Source organism: Zeus faber, assembly GCF_960531495.2.
Source record: "Zeus faber genome assembly, chromosome: 10".
Taxonomy (NCBI): domain Eukaryota; kingdom Metazoa; phylum Chordata; class Actinopteri; order Zeiformes; family Zeidae; genus Zeus; species Zeus faber.
Genome location: NC_137199.1, coordinates 13,124,427 through 13,150,438, shown reverse-complemented (window position 1 = coordinate 13,150,438; position 26,012 = coordinate 13,124,427). Strand labels below are relative to the sequence as shown.

The 26,012-nt window shown below is 43.6% G+C and overlaps 1 protein-coding gene across 1 annotated transcript in view; it reads left to right on the top strand.

Annotated features, from left to right (window-relative positions):
- Positions 1-26,012, top strand: part of mid2 (midline 2) — a 121,299-nt gene that overhangs the window by 53,913 nt on the left and 41,374 nt on the right. Inside the window, exons 4-5 of the mRNA XM_080007973.1 lie at positions 10,854-10,949; positions 23,167-23,274. Coding sequence (XP_079864099.1) covers positions 10,854-10,949; positions 23,167-23,274 — 204 coding nt within the window. The remainder of the gene's footprint in view (positions 1-10,853; positions 10,950-23,166; positions 23,275-26,012) is intronic.

The following is a 26,012-nucleotide window of genomic DNA, read 5'->3' as shown; positions in this document are numbered from 1 at the left end:
CAGCTAATTAGCCGCAGTCTCAAGCTGCTTTCACACATGAACTGCAGACAATGTCCAGATAATCAGGTCTGGACAATATCCGGAGTGGCCCTCTCACACATGTAGCCCACAACCGGAGATGATCCATGTCAGACGTGCTCACACTACCTGGAAATACATTTGGTTTAGACGAGGGGCGGAGCCTGGATAGAGCGTGCGTGAGGCAGGGCGTGATGCAATGGCGGATGACGCTGTAGAGTTTTAACACACCCAAGATGGCGGACGAGGCTCGCGACTTTTTTGGCGTTGATACTCTATGTATTTGGACGTAATATAAATAAAAGAGTGGAAAGGAGTATAAAGGAAAGCAGAAAGGTGTACACAGCAGCTACGCTCCGTGCCCGAAGATCCACGCAAAGGTTAATAACTGCCGCATGATAGAGACATCATCCACACGAGATGCACCCACCCACTCGCTGTGAATGATCCGCACAATCACCTGCTCTGTTCACACATACTGCTCAATGGGACAATAGGGTGCTGGCTAGGTAAAGTCAGGGTAATGCCGGGTCAAATGATTCGGACAATTGCTTTCACACATACAGCTCCTCCGGGTAATTTCTGGAAAATTTCAGGGTTGCAGTGCGAAAGCACTGAAATGTGTGAAAGCAAACCTTTAATTGGCCTCATCTTTTCACAAGTGCACAGACAATAACAAAATAATCTATCCCACTCAGTCAGATTAAATCTGCTTCAATAACTTCATGAGAGTGCATTTCGAACATCACCAGATCAATACATTATAAGTGAGAGTCTTTATTAAATCACCAGTTATTCTGACCATCCATACAACCAGAGATGTTGCCCTAAACACGCCGCAGGTTAGGGGGAAAAAGTCACTCAATCAGTAATTGCTTGAGTCGCAATTTATAATGATATCCTTGTGAAACTGTAGATTAGTAAATAATGTCTGCAATCGCAGTATTTCCACATAAAGTAAGGATTTCCAGTCCTCTTTCCACCTCTGGTTTGGACTGACCTAGTGTACCCCCACTGCTTCATGTTGGCCCGGTGAAGGCAATGTCATTCATCTTTATAGATTTTGGGTCTACACGGTTACACAGTCTTAACTAATGGGTCAAATTGAGCCATGACATGTTTTGGGCAGGATATTCTGGATATTTCCATCTTTAGCTTCACGGAGAGTTGCCTGTCAAAACTTTCTGTTAACTTTTCTGGTCCAAGACTAGAAGTGAAACACAAGGATAATGTGGATTTGGTGCGACCCAGTTCAAATAATGAATCAAGACCCAGCGAAATTGTCCTTGTTGCCAAGTGAGTTCGTGTCAGTTCACAGATTGGAGGGTGGTTGAGGTCTGCAGATGGATGCTGTGTTCAAATATGTACAGGAGTCTTACTGCATCAAATAAATAGGGGTGAATAGATTGAAGGAGAAATCCTTCCTGCCTGACTGAAATCTTAATTTGGGCTCTCAGAACTTCAAGACTTAAAGTTCATGTTTGATGTCTGACAAGCCTGAAATATTTTTCTTTTTTAAAGAATTTCTCTGGCATATGTAGGTACGTAGGTTGTCCCCAGGGGTCTAAAGTAACTAATTACATTATATTAAGGACTGTACTTAACTTTGACCTCACTTCCTTTCATAGCAAATGCATCACTTTTTACTCCGCTACGTCATCTGTTAAACTTTATTTTTTAACAACAAGGGGTCAGATCAGATCACATCAACATTATGTTGAACAATAACTTTTACTTTAAATCGTTTTTAAATACTTTCAATGTATTTTTACCCGAAGAATTTTGAATGGAGGAAAGTTGTGTTTTTAATTTGGTTAAAATACTATATTATTTGAGGAAAGACTACATTTTTGCAGCGAGTCTGGCCCTGCCGTTTGTCCAATGCTCTCTAGTGTCTCAACAAATTCTGACAAATTATTTTGCTCTTTAGTAGTTTCAAGTTTTAACCCCGGGAATGCTGGTCATTGATGCACAATCTTAATTTCAATAAATTTGTTGCAAGGAACTCCAAAGAACTTTATCAACAAAGATTAGGCGAAGTTCTAGAAAAGTGAGGTAGAAAGACCCTTCAAAGCCGAGGAAGCCAGCGCTCTGGCCGCGACATGTCTAGCCCTCCACATGCATATTTCACAGCCCCGCCCCCCGCCACTCAGGGACAGGGAACAGTGGCGTCCATTATTATTGCTGGCATTTCATTTGGGGATGGGGTTTGGTAGGGGTTGCTTCGGGACATCCAATCTTTTCTTCCTTAGTCGTGGCGGGGTTGATCAATCCCTGACCCGAGAAAAGAAATGGCGCTGAAGCTAAAAGCAGAGGCGGCAACCCTACATTTCATGGGAGCTTCGCAGAGACGAGCAAATGTCAGCCAGCCTCGCCGCTCGCTCGCCCGTCTCCACCACAAACTGTTCATTATTCACTTTCAAAGCTTCAGAGGATATTTCCTCTATCCTAATCCTCCCGTGTGTGTTAAAAAAACTGGGAATTATTAGTGGATTTCTGGCTATTTAAGATGGCTTTTGCACATAATAAGACTCAGAGAGAGGGGAAGGGGGGAGGGCGTTGGGATTGGGGAGAGGCGGTCCCTTTGAGAGGGGGTGCGAGGCTTCCACGATTTGTCCTTTCTTACCCTTGCCTTGTTCCCTCTCCCTCCCGCTTTCTCTTCCGGCCAACTTTTCCTTTTTCACTGTTTTGGTTTTTTTGTTTTTTTGTTTTTTTTTTTTCAGAAAGAGCGTACGTCTCTTAGCATTCTGGTCTCATTCGACCCCCCCCGCCCCCAGACCCCCTGCTGTTCTAAAAGCCTTTGAACATTCACACCCATCTCCCATTAAAAGCTCGGAAAGGTCATGGGGGTTCATTCGTAGTTCAAACATTTGGCAAAAATGCTTTTACCCCATGGCGCCTCGTGCTTCATTCAGCCCTGGGACGTCACACTTTGGGCAAGGAAGTAAAGGCTGTTGGGAAGCATCATGGAAGTAGGGCTGGGCAATGTTGACAAAAAAAAATATCATGTTTTTTTTTGTTCAGATACCTCAATATGGATAACTTGCTGAGATTTTTGGCTGAGATTACTATTGATGCTCTCATAAGATATGTACATCTGAGAAATATTCTAGAAACAGTCATTAGTATTGTGGATATTATGACCAACCAGTCAGAGGCGTTGACTAGAACACCTAGAATAGACCATAAGGTTCAGAACATTGCATTACTTTACTGCAATGCAGCCTTAAATGCAACATTTCAATATATCACAACCTCTAAATTGATGACAATTTTTGAATGTATCACAATATTCCGATAACCAAAATCCTAGAGGATATCTAGTGTCATATCACAACAATATTGTAACTACACCTCGATCAGCCCTACTAGGAAGTTCTATTTTCCTAATTTTAGGTTAATGGCCGGATTGGTCGAAATGTGACTGCGTGAGCCCGATGACTTTGTGAAACTGTGATTTGAGGTCTGAGTGTTTTTAAGTTGGTATCAAGCAGATGAAACTACAGGGCGGTTGGTTTGCTTTCCACCGATGCCATTACTTTACTCTCAACACTTCCCAAGACTTCCCAAGGCCTTCTTGGCTCAGATTCTATGGCTTGCTTTTTTCACCCCGTGGGTTGGATTTCACCAGCAGACCGTATCTTTGACGCCCCCGATTCGGATCCTGACGATCTGTTGAGCCATCAAAAAAGGGGCCAGTGGCTGGATAGAGAGGCCAAACAATTCCTTAAAGTGTCCGAGTGTCTCTCTCAAACGGGGCCCTGCCAGAGGGCCATGAGACAACGGCCGCTCGCCATTTGTTCCCCATTTGAGCGAGCGCTGCCCTGAGGAATCTTATCCTCAGACCAAATATCCACGTTTCCCAGAAGGCTTGTGTTACCGCCACGTCCTGGCGCTGAAAAGCAACCCGCTCACAACAGCTGTAGGTCGAGCGTATTCGGCCCAGATTCATCCATCCCTTCACAAGGTCGATCTATGTATTTATTGCTCTCTTCTCTCTCCCTTTTGATGTTTCCCTCCCTCTTGTTCCTCGCTCTCGTGTGCTGGCTCCTTCTTCGTCAATCACGCGCATCAGAAAGGATCACAAAGTAATTAAAGTGGCGACAAAACGACTGAATTTGCAACGCGTGGCTTGAGGACAAACTGGCTTTCGAGCAATGTGTGGTGGAGTGGCAGCAGGGTGGCTGTCATGACCCTGACGCTGTTGTGGAATTTAAAATCACTTTTAGTTTTCTTCGCTGTTTCTTTCTTCTCATGCTTGAACTTGACAATGACCTTTTAATGTTGGCAAACATCCCCAGCCTTAGGCTCAAGTTTAGGGGTAGTGGATTGTGAGTAATGGGATTGCAGTGTTTCGTTTAGAGGCATAAATTGGTGTATGCCACTGTTTTGGACTTGAGCATAGCTATCATAGAACGCAACAGGCCATTACTTACTGAGTTGGTATGAATCGTATTTGGGAATAAAATAGTAGGAAGTAGGATTGACAGGCAGGCGATTTTTCATTTATTTTTTTCTCATTCCCCTGTCATGTTGAATAACGGTGATTCACACCAAGGGCCCTCAATTTGAAACTCATTAAGCCACGGATCGCTTTTGATAAGGTTTAGTCTCTGGGACCCCAATCTGAGAAGATTTTTATCAATAGATTTGATTTGAAGTCCAAACTTCCGCACCTGTCTATAGTCTAGTTAGGGAGATAACAGTGAATCTATGATCAGAACAGTCATTATTGTACATTCTGTAATGGTGTAAGCGTATTTTAAATGAGACCAAGGTGAGGTTGAGCTATTAGTCTTTTTTCTGGGGGGACCCCCTAGAACCTCTTGAATGACGCCTGCTTTAAATGAACTCAGCATGGAGGGAAAGGAAGGTAAAACTCACCAGTTCAAAGAGGAACACGTTATTTAGAAGCAGGTTAGGCATTGGGAGTCACCTTTCTGTAACGTAATTAAGCCCTATAATTAATAATTATAGTTGAGTTGGACGCCACAAATTATATAATAAAATTGGAAAGTTAGAAGTTAATTTATCCCGCCCAATACATCAGAATATAGTCCTGGAGGCCTTTCTTTCTTTCTTTCTTTCTTTCTTTCTCTCTTTCTTTCTTTCCTGTGTCAGACACAAGAGGTCTTGCAAAGAACATGAATAAACAGAAGAAAGGAAGAGGACCCAGGAGGAGCCCAGTGACTTGCGGCGTGATGTCATACGAGTGGGGTGGGGGGTGGGGAAAGTAAAATGAAGGTGAAGGCCACATAAAGGTGTGTAGGTGAGTTGTATCTCAGTGTCCCTCCTTTTGTGACAGGGCAGGCTGCCATGTAATTAGCTGCCACAACTGAGCATTCTGCTTCTGCTCCTAAAATGTAGGACATCGCTCGGCTCGTGTTTGAACTGATCGTATCACATCTTTTTAGAATCGTATTCAATTTAGTGTTCGTCTCGGATATCCTGACATTTTCTGGCAGCCTGTGAGGAAGTGCAGCTCTGCCTCCACGTCTCCTCGGCTGCGGCGGGAGCACGGCCTGGCCTCTCTGGGTTGCCAGGTCTGACGGTGGCGGCCCTTTTCCATGGCCAGACCGTGGTCTCTCTCTGTCTTGCTCTCGCTCTCTCTCTCTCTCTCTCTCTCTCTCTCTCTCTCTCTCTCTCTCTCTCTCTCTCTCTCTCTCTCCCCATCCCTCGCCCGGCACACGGATGCTGAATGTCAATAAAACGCTCTCTATGCTAATACCCCCCTCCCTCCCTCCCTCACCGGCGGGCACGACACGTGCCTCGGAACTGAGGCAGCATTCATCTCTTGCTCTACCCGTCCTGTTTGCTTTCCTCCGCCTCCTCCCTCCCTCTTGTCCTGCAGCAGCTCTTTCCCTCTTCCCTCTCTCCTCCTCATTCGCTAGCTCTGTCCCACGCTGGACTCGCTCCTCTGCTTTAACACCCGTTCTGTTTTTTGCCTCTGTATATCTGTCTGTCTGTCTGTCTCTCTCTATCTATATCTCTCCATTTGTCTGTCTGGTCGTCTCTCTCTCTCTGCCGTTGTGTAGCCCCGTACCATGCTTCTTTCTTTCTTTTTGACCCTCTCTTTTCCACTCCTTCTGTTTTTCACACTTCTCCCTTTCTCCATCTCCCACTCTGTACTTCCATCTCTCTTTCTCTGGCTCTCTCTCTCTCTCTCCATCTCTCCCTCCCTTCCTTTCTCTCTCTCTCTCTCTCCCCCACAGCTCTGGCTGTCTTTGATGTCTGCTGCGTGATTTTAATGAGCCTGTTGTAGACGGTGGCAGCATCTCCTCCCCTCCTCCCATCTCCCTCTTTCTCCCTCTCCCTCTCTCTCTCTCCCTCTCTCTCTCCCTCTCTCTCTCCCTCCCTCTCTCTCTCTCTCTCTCTCTGCAACACAAAGTGCTCACGGGTGTTCCACATAAAAAAAAGCGCAAGCACACGTTCGTCTTCTGCTATAGGGAGAAGCGATGTGCACGCACACACACACACACACACACACACACACACACACACACACACACACACACACACACGGAGCTTAGAAAGGACCCGTAATGGCTGGTACAAAGACTTTCACCTGTGCATGGACCACAAAAAACCAACAACCTTCCTGTGTAGACAGAGGCTTAAGATCTGTATAAATAGTCACTTGTATAAATTCACAGATGCACACTTACACACACACACACACACACACACACACACACACACACACACACACAGACACACAGGCAGGACATAGGAGTTTGTTTCACCGCGTTCCCATGGGAGGCAGCTGTGTTCTGATGTATTAATCATCTCTGTCTGCAGCTTGCTAATTAATGACCCATCTGTCCCCCCTCACTGATGTTCCACATCAAACCGCTACACACACACACACACACACACATGCACCCACACACAGAACCACATGCATCTACACCCACAAACATGCACCCACACACATGCACCTACACTCACACACATGCACCCACACACACCCACACACACACACACACACACACACACACACACACACACACACACATGCACACACACACACACACGTGCACACTCTGACACACTAGCTGAATTGTGCCCCTCCAAGTGCCTCTGATGCAACTCGAGTGCTAGTCTTAGCAAGAGGTGTAGTTTAGTTTGAGCAGAGTGGAGTCGTGCCGCGGGGGCGTGCGCTGCCACACATGCACGTCTCCTGCTAGCGTTAGCGTGCTAGCTTGTAGGATCTCAAACCCCCCCCCCCCCCCCCCCACCTCATGCTTTTGAAGCCGCATCCAGGAAGCCTCCTTGCTTTTACATTTCGGAAAACTTTTCCCAGCAGGTAGGGCCCCGCCAATCTAACAAGACATCCTTCTCCAGTTGCTGTGTCTTTAGGTGATGATGCAATCAGACCAGTAAGGCTTGTGTGTGTGTGTGTGTGTGTGTGTGTGTGTGTGTGTGTGTGTGTGTGTGTGTGTGTGTGTGTGTGTGTGTGTGTGTGTGTGTGTGTGTGTGTGTGTGTGTGTGTGTGTGTGTGTGTGTTTGTAGGCTTATCAGGTGAGCCCGGGCAGAGTGTCAGACGCTGTAATGGAGGCTTCAAAGACAAGCGCTGCGGTGAGTTTCCTCGCTGCCCATTAACACACCGGTGGACACGAGACAGATTGACAGATTGGACACAAAGACTAATGGACTGAGAGACCGAAAGACTGATGGAGGGAACAAATGAGACCGAGAGGTACGCGTAAAGACATAAGGAAACAAATAAATTGGGATAGCTAATGAAAACGAAGACGCAGACCCATAGCCGCACGGCGGGGGAAAGGGGCTGGAAAAAGGAAGCAAGACTCAACTAGACAATCTAGCGTTCACACTACAGGATTTGATCGCGGTCAGAGCAGACTCAGGCGTCATTCAGGTCCATTGTCCGTCCCGTAGCCCTCTTCACGGGCACTTCAAACGCCGGCGCTGCGCAGCTTCCCTCTGTTCTGCCGCCCTCTGCAGCTGCTCCGTGTTGTTGTTGTTTTTTTGCTGATGTTGATGTTTTTTGTTTTTTTTCCTTTGGCCGCTGCCGCCGTCGTTTGTTGGTTTGCTTTGGTGGAGTGGCGGCTTTTATCCACGGCTTCCCCTCGTTTCCATTTTTATTCTGTGGGTGTTTGTGTTTAGCCTTTGGAGTGGCGGGGTTTTGAAGTGCTAATACTAATGAAATGTTTTGCTAATTAAATCATCAGCGGAGGTTTATCTGCGGAATCTTTCCGGAGATTGCGCGCGGCTATTTACACGACTGGCAAGCCAAACGCGGCTGAGATAGGTGAAGGAATTTTCAAATTCCCATTATATATATTTTTTTGGTCATTGCCATTTCATCTAGGTTTTGTTTTGATTGTGTTTTTGTCAGGGTCAATTTAACTGACTGGTGCATTTAGTGAAATGATAACATCACGATTACGTTCTTAGTTTTGCATTGCAGAGTTATTATCAATGTGAAATGTTTTTGTTATTTTGTGATTAGGATGTGCAATGGCATTTGCATTTATAATGGATTATCAACGCTGCAGCAGTCCTACAATTCCGTACAGGGAGTCCCATGTTCATAGTTTGAACAAGGGCTGCAGAATATAGAGAAAATGTGTAATGTGCAATAAATTAATTTTGCATATTTCCATGGCAAAATTACATGAAATATTGGAGAAAAGGCGTGAAATTGTCCAAATTTGTACTCTGTCCATTACAAATTTTGAATAAAGTGCAGGTGTGCTTTATAGAGCGTATTGAGTTTTTATGTCGTTCAAAAATGCCCTGCAAAAGTCCTTGAAAACCCAAATGCTCGTGAATGAAGGCAAATGACATTATTACTGACCAGTCATTAAGTTTAAAATGTTAACGGTAATAGAGAACCCTCTTCACACAAGCCCCTGTTCACCTCTCAGTTGAAGTCCATAAAATGTTAATGGAGTAGACAGTGCAAGAACAAAGACAGGTTATCGTACTCACAAAGTTATACCATTACTCCAGCTCTGATTCTCTCCTATGTTTTGTGAATGGCCGTGTGTGAATCGTATCTTTTCCTTTATGTCGCCTTTCGTCCGGCCTCATATGAGTTTTGAGGGTAGTCGCGGGGTTATTAACTGTACTTATTCCGACCTTTTTTACCAATATCCATCATCTCACTTCAATTTTTGAATATTTGAGGTGAATATTTGTAACAGCGGTGTTTGCTCTTGAACGCTGGCATCGGTGGAACGTCGTCTTTTAACGTCCAAAGCCTCTCGACATAACAGACGCTATTCAGATGCTTTTGTCTGAAGTGACACACCTGGGAGGCTAGAAACATTCAGACATGGACCATTGCAGCGACCCCGGAATTGAAGTGCCTGAGCTCCTGTTTCTAAATTCAAACGGACACAAGTGCAAGACAGCTGTAAGTAATCACAATATAAGATGTGTTATGAGTCAATGTAGTGCAGTTAGTGCAATACAGCATGTCAGTACAGCAGCTGAGAACTTGAGTGTAGTTAGTGATCCATACCATCTCCTCTGCATTGCTTCATATTTTCCAGGCGTTGTATTGGAAAAGCCCCGTCAGATTGGATCAATTGGTTTGCAGCCAGTGATTATTGCCCTTTGCAATGTGCATGTGCGTTTTCCTTTTGCAACAACAATAATAATAATAATAATAATCAAAATAAAAACACAAGCCCTAGTTGAACTATCCACATCACTGTAAACAAGGCACTTTGTTCTAATATTCTCTCTTTCCATCCCGGAGAAATCAGCATAAATATGTAGAACTCTCCAAGTCTCGCATAGGGCATCACCACCTTCTCCATTATTCATCAGCTCTGCCTGACACCGCAGGAAGCAATGTAAACCCATAATAATGCGCCATTATTTTAGACGTGAAGCCTACATCCAAGTCAAGCCCTTTTAAAATCATTTGTTTTCTTGTTATCGAAAATACTTTTCTTAAAATGGTATTTGGTGCGGGTCCCTCACATTCATATGCCTTCGGTTCTGCAGCATGATTTGAATAAAGATGGAACGTTTGTTTTTTCCTCGGGACACTCGCTTCTGATGCTGGAATTGGGAACGGGAATTTAAGCAGGATATTCCGACCTCCTCAAGCCTCCAAGGACGTTACATCCCACCTGATGGAAATACAATTGTTATTCATTGTTTCTTAGGTGTTTCATAGGTGTTGCATGAATAGATGGATAATGGGATTTATAAATGCTGCGATTAGTGTTTGTGTGTGTGTGTCTGTGTGTGTTTATATGTATGCCTTATGTGTAAAAAATATGAACACGATACATTTTCTCATATTGATCGATATCAATATTTATCACGATATATAGTTTGAGAATAATAATCTTTAACTTTTTAATATATTCAACTTTATTTACACTGTATAGCACATTTCATACACAACATGTAACTCAAAGTGATTTACATTAAGAGACGGCGCTCAGATAGTGACATTTAACGCAACGCAAGCAAAGCAATGTGCATTCACAAAGTACGATAATAGAATAATTAAAAGAATGTAATAAATTAGAATAGTAATGTGATAATATTAATGCTGCCTGAACTTCATCATCGTTGTCAACGTTGATTTCATCGCATTGGATTATCAAGGTTGTTTTTTTTGCCCAACACCTTCTGTACATAAACTTGTTTAACTCCTAAATAAACCTTTTTTTTTTTTTTTTTTTTGTGGTGAAGCACATGGCTTTTACTTGTGTTTGAAGTGTGCAATACAAATGAACTTGACTTGACGAACTGGACTTGACGTTTGATATTTTAAACAAAACTTCTCCTGTGTATATTAATGCTGCTCTCTCTCTCTCTCTCTCTCTCTCTCTCTTTCCCGTTAGCAAACCCTGGAGAACAACCTGACCAACCTGGTGAAGAGGAACAGCGAGCTGGAGAATCAGATGGCCAAACTCATCCAGATCTGCCAGCAGGTCGAGGTAGGCGCGCGAGTGTGTGTGTGTGTGTGTGTGTGTGTGTGTGTGTGTGTGTGTGTGTGTGTGTGTGTGTGTGTGTGTGTGTGTGTGTGTGTGTGTGTGTGTGTGTGTGTGTGTGTGTGTGTGATTTTAATTGGCTATGTGAAGGCCACACATGTTTGTACATGCTTTTCGCCCCGTATCAGCTCCCACCTCCCTCTCCCGCATTAACACCCATCTTGGTAGAAGCCAATTTCGAATTGACAGGTTTTTTTTCCATCACCCAGAGCGAGCCCAAAAACGCCGGAACAAGGCGTTCACAACGGGAATAACAGCAATAGCCCTGGCGGCTCGCTGGGCGTTTAAAATGCCCAAATGTAACCTAATTTGAAGTTCCCAGTGAAGTCCTGCAATCAAAAAGAAAACTCTTGGAGAGAATCGTAAAATATGATCAATTGGATATTGGGCATATTTTACCACGCTTAATTTCTCGGTGTGTGTAAGTGGTTCCACGGTTTCATACCCTCCACCGCCGTGCTTTTGCAAGATGAGATGAGATTAGAGAAATACCTGAATTTATTTTCTTGATCCTACAAATATCATTAACAGTCCCTGCCTCACACTGATATTGATCGTGCCATTTGTCTCTCACTATGAAGAACTGGTGCTTTGGAAGGTGAAATAGCTTCTTTCTTTCTTCTTTTTCTTTCTTTCTTTATTTCTTTCTTTCTGTCTTTCTTTCTTCCCCTTGACAGTAATGATTGCACCAGCAATAAAATCGGGGCTTCACTGTTTCAATCCATTTCACTAACTGCTGACCAACGGTTTGGTCTCCAGGCAAATTGGGAGCATTTATTTTCTACAATAAATTTACCGAGGCGCCGGGAAAGAAACAATTCCACACGCAGATCTGTCTCTAAACTGGAGGTTTAGCGTCGCGTCGGAACACAAAGCAAACGGCTGGTTAATCCCAAAATTATTCATCACTGAAATTTAACTTGTCATTCCAACGGGCTTTTAAATGCCATGTCGGGGGGGGGGGTTAAGTTGCCATCTGTGATGCAGTTTTTTTTTTGTTAAGTTCAATTAGGAATTAAATATATCTAAAATTAAAATGCACCGCTTTTATTTGTTTTATATTTCCTTTTTCTTTTTTTTATCTTTAAATTTTATTATTATTGTTTTTTATACTTGTTTTCTTTGGAGAAACGGCGAACGGAGGCCGCTCTCGCTGATCGCTTTTCTGCGTGAGCCCCCCCCACACACACACACACACACTGATCATGTGTTCCCCCTTTAGCAGTCGTGGCATAGATTGTTTATGCCAGCGGCCGGCGCTGCATTTGCCCTCTCGGATGCTGCGTGCGCTGTTACAGGCGATGAATTCCGAAAAATAACCATCTGCGTGGTGGCAGTCTCACCGCCCCGTGGAACTCCTCCTGAAGACGGTGTGACTCAGACCGTGACTCAAGAACAAAGTGTTTCTGTCGAGAAAACCCCATTGGCGGCGCTTTCCCTCCCCGCACATCTTTTTTAAATGGGCAGTGATGAGCAGCAGTGCCGGGATGAGTGAGTTCATTTTGTCATGTCATATTCGACTAAAAGCCATTACTGTGTTTGGCTCCAGCAACATTCATCCAGAACTCCAAGAGTCCCATATTCCTAAATTCCTCTCCATCGATCTGTCTGGGTTGAGTTTGGGTGGGTCGCCACGCATTATAACGTTCCGATTACTATGGATAGCCAAAAAATCCACAGAATGAAGAGAAAATAGCATAACCCCATTAATAATCCCATCTCCATTTTATTTCCCATGTTTTTTCTTTCTCATTGCCTGGGCTTTCTTGGAGAAATGTGAGTTTGAAGCGCTGACTTAAAATGTGTTCATCATCTGCAACCTCCAAATAGCAGTGTGCCATTGTTGTTCTAGGTCATAAATAAGCAGTTTGGACCTCTGAACCTCTCAGCTCCAGTAGATCTTCAGAGTGTCGTAAAGGCTTTGGACCTGTTTGCCAGTCATTTCAGTGTAGCCCGCACATTCCAAAGTTGTCGGTGTGCTTTCCGTCGGCACAACCCGCGCAGAAAGTTGGCGCCTCCATAAGTCAGAGTTAGATAAGAAACAGTCTGTACCTGGGCGCCGGAAACGCTGGCGCTCCACTTGTCGGGCTCCCATGATGTCCCATCGCTCGCCACATTTGATGCGGAGTGTTTACCGCGTCCTCGAGCGAACCCTGTGACTCTGCGAAATTAAACTTCAACCGGAGCAGCCCATTTCATTCCTGCCCAAGCTGTGATTTAATGGGGACGGCGAGTGGGGGGGGGGGGGGATACACCAGCGCATAACCCTCTAATGATGTCCATGCTTGCACACATGCGCGCACACCCACACGCGCGCGCACGCTGTTAAGACTGGCTTCTAATAAAGACGGCAATTTCTCCCCATATGTTGACGGCAATGGCCACATACGACCAACGCACTTAAACGCATGCATGACTCCTTCCCGCAGCTCATTCCGTGTTTTCCGCGGCAGACTCTCATTTTCCCGGAGTCACACATGGAGCTCATCGCGGCCGCAGGTCATCCGATCAAATTAAATGACCGCCACGTAATTCATTAACTACGGGGAGAGGAGCCGTTTTGTCGCCGGGGCAGAAACAGCGACAAAAAAAAGGGGGGGTTGGGGGGGTGGGATGTCTCTCTCTCGTCCCCTGTCTGCATACCAATGTACAGCCACCGCCAGCCACAACAACAGCCCCTCATCACTTATTCATGGGGAGGAATCGACAAGAGGCGGCAACATGCTTCGCTGACTGTCGAAGCAAATTATCAAAAGAGAACAATATTTTAGTCCCGACCCCCCCGTCACACCCGTGCAAACCCGCCCGTCTCCGAGCTGCCCCCGGCCCCCACCCCCACCATGTCGATGTCGGGAGGCGGGCCTAATTAATGACAAGCGCGACTTGCTAATCCAGGTGAGACGGAGTGAACACGCACCAGGGAAGAGGAAGGTGGAAGAGGAGATGGAGGTGTTAAAGCCCCCCACGCAAACTATGCCACTTGGGGCTGTCTCTTACTTTTATTAGTTGTCGTATATTTTGCGATGGGAGATCTGGATTAGCAGCCTTGTCATACTGTGGGAGTTAAAGCCAGTTTCCTGTCCTATTTCTTGACGTTGTTTTTGTTTTTGGATATGATTTAGTCCAACTTACCATACGTGTCTACATTATAATTGGGGAGGGAACAGTGAAACCATGATCAAAACAGTCAGTATTGCACATTCTGTAATGGTGCAAAATGTGAAATTGGTGAAGCTTAAGTATTACTCAACCTCTCGAAGGACCCCTGGTGGTCCCTGTATCTGTTATGAAAATGCCCTCCACGACCCTGAAACCATTCGACACGTTTATGTTAAACTCATTCTGTTAATTTGCTGCTAAAAGAGGGTTAAGGTTAAATGAAAGAAAACGCATGAAGAAACATTTTGGGGATGGACAAAATCTCCTGGGATATGAGATGGAGGGACATGAGCAGATTGGAGGAAAAGGGCGAGGCCAGAGCGGCAGGTAGAGCTGTGCTGGCATGACTAGTCATGATTCCTTTGGATACGAGCACTGTGCAGAAGAAAAAACTCACTCATAATGCAAAACAACTGAGAGGCTGAGATAGATGGGGTTCGGAGAATGGGGGTGGTGGGGCTTGGGTGGGTGGGGGGAAGAAAAGATCTCGAAACAGGCGTTTTATGTGTGACCTAAATTCCGCTCTCCTTTCCCTTATCAGTATCTTAGGGTATTGGCGTTGTGATCAAACGCAATGTGCATCAGCCACCCCCCAGCCCACCCCAGGGAACCCTCTCAGCTGTTTTTTTTCATTCTGGTGGACTTTAAGAAGACACAGTACATCCGCCTGGCGATGCCTCATGCAGTTTATCTCCTGAGGGATGGTCTGGTGCTAGACTCTATCGGAACATTGGAACAGCCTTGAGTTGCTGTTCTTTGTGCAACACTGGGAGCAGTCATGTTCTGCATGTAGGGCTGAGTATCAATAACAAGTTCCGCTGTGGAATGGGTTCCAGATTGCCTGAATCAATATAGATAAAGAAATCAGAATGGATCAGCCACCATACTAACAATGGCTCTTATCGATGTTGACCAGCTGTAGGCGGCAGCCTTTACTCCTTCAGTTTTCAGGTTCTCAAGAAAGGAGATAATTTTCTTTCTAGTGCATGTTTCTGCTTTAAGAGAATCAACAATAATTACACTAAAAGCTACTCCAGCCGCAGAAATACTGAGGCTTCAGCACAGCTTTAGTCATGTTAGAACCTTTACAGTTTATCTCATTACCTTTTGAATAAAAATAGACAAAACCCTCATGGTACGCTCCGGAATTCAATAGACATAAGCTGCTTTCACACATGCACTGCAACCCTGAACTTTTCCAGACAATTCCTGGATGGGATGTATGTGTGAACGCAAATGTCCGAATCATTTGACCCGCACTTTACCCAGCCAGCACCTGAGTACAAAGTCCGCATAATGTCCCACTGATCGGTATGTGTGAACAGAGTAGGTACTTGTCCGGATCTTTCACAGCAAGCAAGTGGGCATGCAACGTGTTTATGACGTCCCTAACATGTAGCAGTTATTTACCTTTGTGGGGATCTTCGTGCACGGAGCGTAGCTGCTGCCTATTCCTTTCCACCCTCTTGTTTGTATTGCGTAGTAATCAACGCAAAAAAAAAGTATCAATGCAAAAAAAAAAAATGGCCTACTAGTGAAGTCTGTAGCCTCGTCCGCCATCTTGGGTGTACTGTAAAATTTGTCATTGCGGCAGCGTCATTGGGTCATTGCCTCAAGTCTGCCTGCTGCAGGCACTACCCAGGCTCCGCCCCTCATCTAAACCAAACAGATTATTTCTGGGTAGCGTAAACACATCTGACACCGACAATCTCTGTTTTTTTGCTATGAGTGAAAGGATAAATATGGACAGATGTCCAGATAATCAGGTCCGGACATTATCCGGACATTATCCTGAGTGCATGTGTGAAAGCAGCTATAGGTGGTTATGACTCCTTAATTTATGCTTCGGTGTTATCTTCCCTGCATTGGGTAGTTACCCCTGAACTTGAGTGTTCTTACCAAGCTTCTTTTCTCCATTGACTTTGATCCAACTCTGAACCCCATCTAATGTTCAATTTTTCTGAAAAAGTGCTTTCAACATTACTTTCAAAATGTTCATGTAACAATTACTTTCTAATGTTTAATCCTATACTCCTCATTACCATTGAGCATTGGTGCAATAAGGTTGAACAATTCGTCCTTGTAGGTTGAACTAAGTTAAAATAGGATGTTTGGTGTTTGTGTTATGAAAAATTCTTATGCATCGTACAAACTTTCTGTCACAGAACATTTGCTTTTCAGGTCTTGCACATAGGAATAAAAAGGTTCTTACAAAAGAGGAGGAAGCTTTTGTTTTGAGGGCTCTACACACGACATGTTCACTTTGCACATGTCACATGGCTTATTTTGAGATCTTGCTCTCGCTGCTTCACCTCTTCCTCCACATGAGGTGGCTTCACTTGTCAAGTGATGGAGGAATCCTGACGAGGCCGGTTCGCCAGGGGTGTTTTTAATGAGCGCGTTCGTTAATAAAGTGCCGCACATCGGCAGCCCGGCTGATGAACGGCAGGGCCCGCAGTGAGGCGTACAGTACAGCCCCGGTTCAGCGTGGCTAACCCGGGGGGAACCTCCCTCACATCAGCAGTAGGTGAGCTGCGCCCCAGGGACCTGGAAGTGGAGAGTAAATTAGATAGATACTTAAAGGTTGCATGTGTACGTGAGTGTGAGCGCTAATACGACAAGCACATGAATATTGTAGCAGACGGAAGCCGAGCATGTTCCTTGATTTGACAACACACCGGAATCATTAGTTGAGGCCCGTCCCGTTATCTTAACGTGGTTCCTTAGTATGTCGGATCCCAGCTTTTCGAAACAGGCGTTTCATGTGTGACCTAAATTCTTCTCTCCTTTCCCTTGTCTGTATCTTACTGTATTGGCGTTGCGCTCAAACGCAATGTGCATCAGCCAACTCCCACCCCACCCCAGCCCACCCCACCCAACCCCAGGGAACCCTCTCAGCTGGTTGTTTTCATTCTGTTGGACTTTTAGAAGACACAGTACATCTGCCTGGCGATGCCTTGTGCGGTGTCTCTCCTGAGGGATGGTCTGGCGCGAGACACTATCCGAACATCGGAACAGCCTTGAGTTGCTGTTCTTTTGTGCAACACTGTTTGGGAGAAGCCGCATTCGGCATGTAGAGTATTGACAACGAGTTCCGCTTTGGAATGGGTTCCAGTTTGCCTAAATTAATATCGATAAAGAAATCAGAATGGATCAGTCTCCATACTAACATTGGCTCTTATCGATGTTGACCAGCTGTAAGCTGCAGCCTTTACTCCTTCAGTTTTCAGGTTCTCAAGAAAGGAGGTCATTTTCTTTCTAGTGCATGTTTCCGCTTTAGGAGAATCAGCAATAATTACACTAAAAGCTACTCCAGCCGCAGAAATACTGAAGCAAGAAAGGCTTCAGGACAGCTTCAATCATGTTAGAACCTTTGCAGTTAGTCTCGTTACCTCTGCATTGATAAGAGAAAAAAACTCTAATGGTTCGCTCCGCACTTCAGTAGACATAGGCGGTTATGACTCCTTAATCTATGCTTCCGTGTTTCCTTCCCTGCATCGGGAAGTTACCCCTGAACTCAAGCGTTTCTACCAAGCTTCTCTTCCCTTCTTCTCCATTTACTTTGAAGCAACTCTGAACCCCATCTAATGTTCGATTTGTCTGAAAAAGTGCTTTCAACATTACTTTCAAAATGTTCATGTAACAATTACCTTCTAATGATTAATCCTCTACTCCTCAGTACCGATGCAAGCAGGTTGAACTTCCTGTCCTTGTAGGTGGAACTAAGTTAAACTGGGGTGTTTGCTGTTTGTGTAATGAAACATTTGTATGCAAATGACAAACTTTCTGTCAAAGAACTTTGCTTTTCCAGTCACGTACACGGAAAAAAGAAAGGCTCAAACGTAGATGAACGCTCAACGTGCTCACTTTGCACAAGCGGAGATGGTTAAGATCTTGCTCTCGTTGCTTCACCTCTTCCTCCACTTGAGGTTGCTTCACTTGTCAAGTGATGGAGGAATCCTGATGAGGCCTGTTGCAAGGGGTATTTTTAATGAGCTCGTTCATTAATAAAGCGCGGCGTGTCGGCAGCCCGGTTCAACGTGGCTGAGTCATTATCCTAGGCCAATCCTGTTATCTCAGCCAGGTTCCACAGTGTGTCGGTTCCGAGGGTGCACAGAGTGGGAGGGAGCTTCTACCGCCCGCCCTTCTCTTTGTATCAGGCACCGCCAAAATTGAATTTTTTTCTTTTACTCTTCTGTTATATTCCCAATCCAAGTAAAGACTCAGCTAAGTGAAGCCAGCTTCCCTCTCAAAGGTCATATAAATTCAGTATATTACTATGCAATCAGTCTCTGAATCCCCTGTGAAAACTCTTGCTCCAGAAATAACCTCTTTTTGACATGGCCGCCTCGGCTCTATAAGGGAACTCTCTGTAATAACTGGCTTGCGAACTTAAATGTCAGATCAGCAGAGTGGGAATAAAGACCATCAAGTGGAGACATGTAAAAATCAGGATAAAGAAATGATCCAACTCAAATGCAGCTCTAATACTGACAATAATGATCCGGATAATTAATGACCATGGTACTTACTTAGCCATATTTGTTGCCATTCATATTACATGCATTAATGCATGCATGCATTTGAAATGTATTTATATATATATATATATATATATATATATATATATATATATTAAAAAATATATATCGCACTTCAAAGTTTTCATATAGTTTTGTGTGTATTTGAGGATAGATGGATAGATGCTTGTAGATAGATAGATAGATGGATGAATAGATAGACAGATAGGTAGGTAGGTAGGTAGATAGATAGATAGATAGATAGATAGATAGAGAGATAGATAGATAGATAGATAGATAGATAGATAGATAGATAGATAGATAGATAGATAGATAGATTGATAGATTGATAGATTGATGGATAGAGAAAAATATAGCCAATAATAATAAAGTAACAAAAAAAAATTAAAATATAAGAATTTGCCGAAATGCAATAAGGTAATTTTTTCCTTCCCGGAGCTCAGCGGGTAGAGAGAAGTGCCGCAAATGACAGGGTTTCTAACGCAGCTTCGGAGAGGACCAGACACTGGAATTAGGAGAGAATGAGGAAGAGGAGGGAGAAAGGGAGAGGTGGAGGAGAAAGAGAAGAGGAAGCTCAAAAGGGGCAGAGAGGCTTAGTTGCTCTGCGCTGTGATCCTGGACAGTGGTGTTTATCCTGCTTAATTACTAACCTCCACCGAGAGATCTCTCTCTGTAGAATTAATGGTGTGTGATGTGTGTGTGTGTGTGTGTGTGTGTGTGTGTGTGTGTGTGTGTGTGTGTGTGTGTGTGTGTGTGTGTGTGTGTGTGTGTGTGTGTATGTGTGTGTGTGTGTGTGTGTGTGTGTGTGTGTGTGTGTGTGTGTGTGTGTGTGTGTATGTGTGTGCGTGTGTGCGTGCGTGCGTGCGTGCGTGTGTGTGTGTGTCTGTGTGTGATTAATGAGGCTTAAGTGGGTGTGAGTGTTGTAATGAGCTTTATGGAGTGATGAGCGGAGGAGGTTGTATGGGGCAAAGTAGTTTCACACTGACAGTGCCGTGGAATGTATAGACTGGGAAAAATAAAGTAACATAGAAGGTAGAGCCGTCACGGTTATTATATAATCACCTGGTCGCAATTACCTGAGATTAATCCCGATCATTGATAAAAATTGCTGCATTCCACAATCATATGTTTCCCTTCAATGAGATAAATGGCTCTTCTTCATGAGGTGGAGGTGTATTATTGCATTCTTGTGAACATATATACGACAGTGGCATAACACTGATATTAATAACGTATAATAAAATGAACAAACGAGTCCATAATTTTAATAATCGTTATCACTATTTCTATGGGAATTAGCCTTTAAGTCTTTAAAATGGGCGTGGAGGCATGTGGCGTCGTCGCGTTGTCTGACAGAACTAGCTCCCCAAGCTACGTGTCGTTATTTGTTTAGCACCTTTCATACACAACGTGCAACTCAAAGCGCTTCACATTAATAGAAGGCAATAAAATACTAACAACAAAGATATACAAACAAGCTTAATGTATGTCATGAAAATAGGAAATATTATACTCAACTTCAGTTTTGGGTCGTAAATTTAGACCTTGAAGCATCATGATTTTCACCTTATTTCTCTTCAACTTTTGGTTCCGAATGATTGGTCTTGAATTCCGAGCAACTTCAAAATGATTCTCAAAATAATCCTAACAAAAGTTTAGGGCCCTTTTCAATGCAGTCACTGTTATTCCTCAAAAAAATTACCAAGGCCAAGGGACGGATCTCTTATCAAGTGCCCTTTGTAAGAGGCAGTTATGGACTTGTACGTCCGATGGAGCGCTATCCCATTTTAAACATCAAATAAAGGTCTCATAATCTATGTCGCACATTAACAACTAAAAGACAAACAGACAAACGACAAATAAGTTGAAATTTGACATCTTATAACGTTTTCATATTGTGTGCTGCTGCATGAGCGTGTGTCAAAACACCGGTGCCTCCCCTCATTGTTCTGCAGAGATATATATGTTTTCTTTTCTCTTAATGACAGGCCTGCGAGTAAAGTACTCATCACACCGGTGCGACCTCTTTCCTGTGGATTTTTTAGCTGAGAAAGTAAAAAGGAACTTTGCCGCACCCTGGGTATTATGCTGCTCGGTGTAGTTTCTAAAGCCGAGCGTCGGCGAATCGCCTTTTTTTTCTGCTTCATCCTCCCAAAACGTCCACGGCAGAGTATCTTCTGTCACACGGAACATCTTGATGCATTGCTTCTCCAGTACCTCTGTCCTGGTGGACCTGCAGTCATTTATTTGATTCATTCAGTCACTCATTATTTGAGAATTACTTGAATTCAAGATCAATAATTCCAAAGAAATCATTTTTTGAGGAATGACAGTGAATGCAATGCTTAGGGGCCCAAAGCTTTTGTGAGGATAATTTTGAGAATTGTTTGAAAGTTTCTCGGAATTCAAGAGCAATCATTCGGAACCAAAAGTTGACGAGAAATAGGGTGAAAATCATGGTCCTTCAAGGTCTAAATTTACGACCCAAAACTGAAGTTGAGTATAATACTTCCTATTTGTATTAAATACATTAGGCTTGTTTGTATATCTGTTATTGTTAATATGCGATGGCCTTCCATTAATGTGAAGCACTTTAAGTTGCATGTTGTGTATGAAAGGTGCTTTACAAATTATGACGCGTAGCTTGGGGAGCCAGTTCTGTCAGACAACTCGACGCCGCCACATGCTTCCCCGCCCTTATTTGGTCGGCTTATTTAAGCAGCCGGTGCCTCCTGTCCTACCTGCTCTGCTGCCTGCTGCCCTGCCTGCTTTGCTGTTTTGCTGCTCTCCCTCCACCGGCATCCACCCGCTGGGCTCCACTCTTCTATCCAATGGTGGAAGTCAAGCTCATCACTCCTATCCCTCCAGCTCACTATGTGCCTATTTTTGTACACCGCGCCGGGAGTGATGGGCAGTACAGCCCAGACACCAAACTCACTCATAAATAAAGACAATTTTCATTGTGTTTACAAGAACAAAAATGAGCTTTTGCCCGCAGTGGTTGTACAGGAACTTCCCCCGCCCCGTGTCAGCCGATAGTTCATCTCCTGTGGTTGGTCACCTGTCTGTCTGGCCTTCGGGTTCCCACTCCCTTCAGTGTTTCCCCACAGGATAAAAACTGCTGACCACTCACTCCTTGACGTTCCTATTTGGACCCCGGCAGTGTTACCGCTGTTGCTTGGCTCGGCCGCTCCCTGGAGTCCCACGCCGTTTCGGCGTGTAGACATTTTTAAGGGTGGCCAGATCGGTTGGCGGTCTTAACATGGTGACTCAGCAGCCCCGCGCCAGTCTTTTAGTAACACTATCGCCTTCTTTTCGGGAGCTGGCACGACGTCCGCGTTGGCTGCTCGTTTAGTGTTGGCTGAGGATATTTCCACAGATGGGCTGCCTTGGCAACCTTGATCTCCCCCACACAAAAAAAAATAATATAATCTATCAAATTGATATGTTGTAAGCATATTCTGAGAGTGAATTAATGAGCGTCTCCACAAAAGCTTATGTAAGGTGTTTTGGAGGGGAGGGGTGTCCCATTGAAAATGATAGGAAAGTGCATCAGGACAGCCTGCACATGTGGTATCACTTGTTGTTTTTAGTCCCAACCAACAGAATGCACTAACTGTGGCACCGCCCGCGCAGACACTGCCGTGTTTTCTCACAAAAGATATTATAAGATAAAACATAATGTGCGGTTGAAGCGCTACGGCAATTGTTGCGAGTCCCCTGTTGTTCAGATTTGATCCTTTCTTGTTAAATGTGTGTATCAAGACTTGTGATTACGAGAGTGACTCTTCAATATTCATGACTTTTCTCTGTGGCAATGTCTCCTTATGTTTCTGGAACTGGAACTGCAAATGCTGTGAGGATGACACCTGAAAATCTGAAAATCACGTGAAAATATGAGTGTCGTCAGAATTGTGTGTATTGGTGTGTGTGTGTGTGTGTGTGTGTGTGTGTGTGTCTGTGTCTGTGTGTGTGTGTGTGTCTGTGTGTGTGTGGAGGGGGGGGGTTCTTAGGAGGACTGCCTTATTAGATTATATCCATGAAGCCAATTCATCCTCTCCCTCTTTGTCTCTCTCTCTCTCTCTCTCGACTTGGCGGATCGGATGAGTGCATTTTTAATTATGAATGCTTATTAATTTAGTGAATTTATTTATTTAATGTATTTTTTTAAACGTATTAATTGTTCATGTATTTGTTTATTAGTACTATTTAATTAATTAATGTTTTTTATAATTATTATTATTAATAATGTATTTGTTCATTCTATACATATTTTTTTTTTTGATTATTTATGTATTTATTTTCAATTATTCCAAAGTAATGGAAAGGAAGGAGGTGCTTGGCTTATGCCGCGAGAGCAATGTTTTTGTTGGTTCTTTGTTTTGTAAATGAGTAAAACAGTCAAACGTTTTCAATGAACCCATTTTTTTCTTGTTCTAAACAATATCTCTCCCTTTCTCCAGGTGAACACAGCCATGCACGAAGCCAAGCTGGTGGAGGAGTGTGACGAGCTGGTGGAGATCATTCGCCAGAGGAAGCAAGTCATCGCCGTCAAGATTAAAGAGTCCAAGGTAAAGAAGTGGCATCGGCACTACGGCCTTTACACACGCATGCACACAAACACACCCACGCACTCACGCACGCACTCACACACACACACACACACACACACACACACACACACCAATACACACAATTCTGACGACACTCATATTTTCACGTGATTTTCAGATTTTCAGGTGTCATCCTCACAGCATTTGCAGTTCCAGTTCCAGAAACAGACACACAAACCTCGAAAACCTCCTCATCTGTTTGGAAATTCATCTTAGAGCTCAACGAAAACATGCGTTGAAACAAACAGTTGCATTCCTGGGCAGACTCCTGCACTCCACTCATTCTCACCCAGAAGTGAAGTTTTAAGGGCTTGTCTAAGATTCTCTGGAGGCAGTGAGAGAGTTTTGAGGGAGGAGAGATTTACGAACACTCAGGACTGTGTGTTTGTGTGTGTGTGTGTGTGTGTGTGTGTGTGTGTGTGTGTGTGTGTGTGTGTGTGTGTGTGTGTGTGTGTGTGTGTTGTGTGTAGGTGTGTGAAGGTGTGTGAAGGTGTGCATGTGTTTTTCTGTGTGTGTGCGTGCGTGCGTGAAGGCATGCATGTGTTTGTATGTGTGTGTTCTCTGAGACTCTGAGGAGAGAGACCGTTTCGGATGTACTTCACTAGTTAAATCGACATAATGATGATAAATGATGGTAAATAGTGCAAGTTTAATTATGTAATGTTCCGTTATCAAGTTTAAATTGACAGGTTTTCAAGATGAAGATCTATTTTAAAAGAGATACCTGGGAACAATTCACTAATATAATAATAATAATGATAATAATAATAATAATAATAATAATAATAATAATAATTATGAATTAGAACAACATTATGTAACTTTTTTACCTTAAAATAACAGCTTCAAAATCATTTTGAGGGTACACTGAATTGTAATATGGAGAATGGCACCTCTTTTATTCCCACCCCCACTCAGAGCTAGAGCTTGTCGATCCCTTTTCAGCTCAGCCTGAGTTCTGTGTTTAGTTTCTCCGGGAGTTTTTGTGATTGTTGCGATGAAAAATGCTCGATTGCTTCACTTTTTTTCAGTGCAGTTGGTATATATTGTTTTAAATATACAATACATTCAAGGAATAGGCAAACATTGCAAGTCAAATAAATCACATCTTTAACTACCTATGAAGAAAGAGCCGTATGTAATCACTTCTTATGATAATACACATTCTGCAAATCACGTAAACAACTGCAAATTTTGCTGCTCACCTTTTCTTTTTCTTCTAAAAATAGAGCGATGGGCTCAAAGTCAGAAAAAGAAGAAAGCAACTTATTTTGCTTGGATTCCAGTCATGAGTAGATATGATGAATAGCTACATAGCTACATAGATGGCTAGATGGATAGTTAGATAGATAGACAGACAGACAGACAGACAGACAGACAGACAGACAGACAGATAGACACTTTGTTCATCCCTGGAGAGAAATCAGTGTCCCAGCAGCTGACATCAAAACAACAGGCAACAACAATAACAATCAAAGAATAAAATCAGAAAATTAAAATGTAAAAAAGAAAGGTGAAACATACAATAAGAACTCACAGTTTTTACATAACAAAAATGGAAAGTATAGTAGCAGTATAGTAGATACAGTATGAAATAATTGTACAATTCCCCAATTCAAAGCATTCCTGCGATGCACTTGACGGTGACGTCGGCACGGGAACGACCAGTTGAAGCAGCGAGTTGATTTGATCGTTTAATCTGGAGCAGTTGCAGAAATTTATCTCGATGACAAATATTGGGGAGATTTTTGAAGGTTGAATTGGCGTTTATCAATGAATTCTTGTGCTACCAAAATCACAATTTCCCGGAGGCAACTAGATTGAGGCAAAAAAAAAGATCCCAGTTTGCAAGATATCGCACAAGGAAACCGCTCAGCAATCTCATTTTCCATTTTTCTTCTTGAAACTCTGGTCGGATTTCTTGGTCTCTGTTTATATTTCTTATATGGCTTTGAAATTTGAACTTTTTATTATTTTATTATAATTCATTATTTTTATTTTTAATTGATTATGTATTTTTCACGCTTTTTCTTTTATTATCATTTTTTTTTCTGATTTATCTCATTTTCAGTGTGTCTGCTTTTGTCATTTCATTTTTATTTGTATTTTTTTATTTTTGTTTTGCTTTACCCAGAAACTACAGGCAAAGTAAAAGGCCACTGACAACATCCCAAATCCGATCGTCTTCAGAATTTTGCCCAGATTTCATTTCACTGTCACTGAGGACGGCATCAACCTACTGATCTCTTAAGTCCCGAATTCTCCCATTTCCTACTCGTCCTCCGAGTCTGCTCTCACTTCCGGGACGAGCATCCTCTTGAGCTAATTCCGTTAGCGGTAATGTGGATGAATGGATGGCTCTGTTGGTGTCAAATCAGACGACAATACCTTCCTTATGCTCCAGGATAAATAATATGGAGGTGCGTTCCGGTGCCACGGTGCCGCCAGAAGGACAAGGGGCGGGGCCGGGGTGGGGGCAGGGTGGGGGTTGGGGTGAGGTCAGGGCGAGGGTGGGGGGAGAGACAATGAGACGCTGTGTCGTCTGTAACGTGTCCTGCAGAAGCGCTGGAATTTCACCCAAAAACCAGGAAGGAAATGCATGTTTCCATTCTGAAAACCGGGTTCCATGTCAACAAATGTTACAGAACCAACAAACTTGATATTTTCCGGTTTTGGAATATTCAAGATATATACAC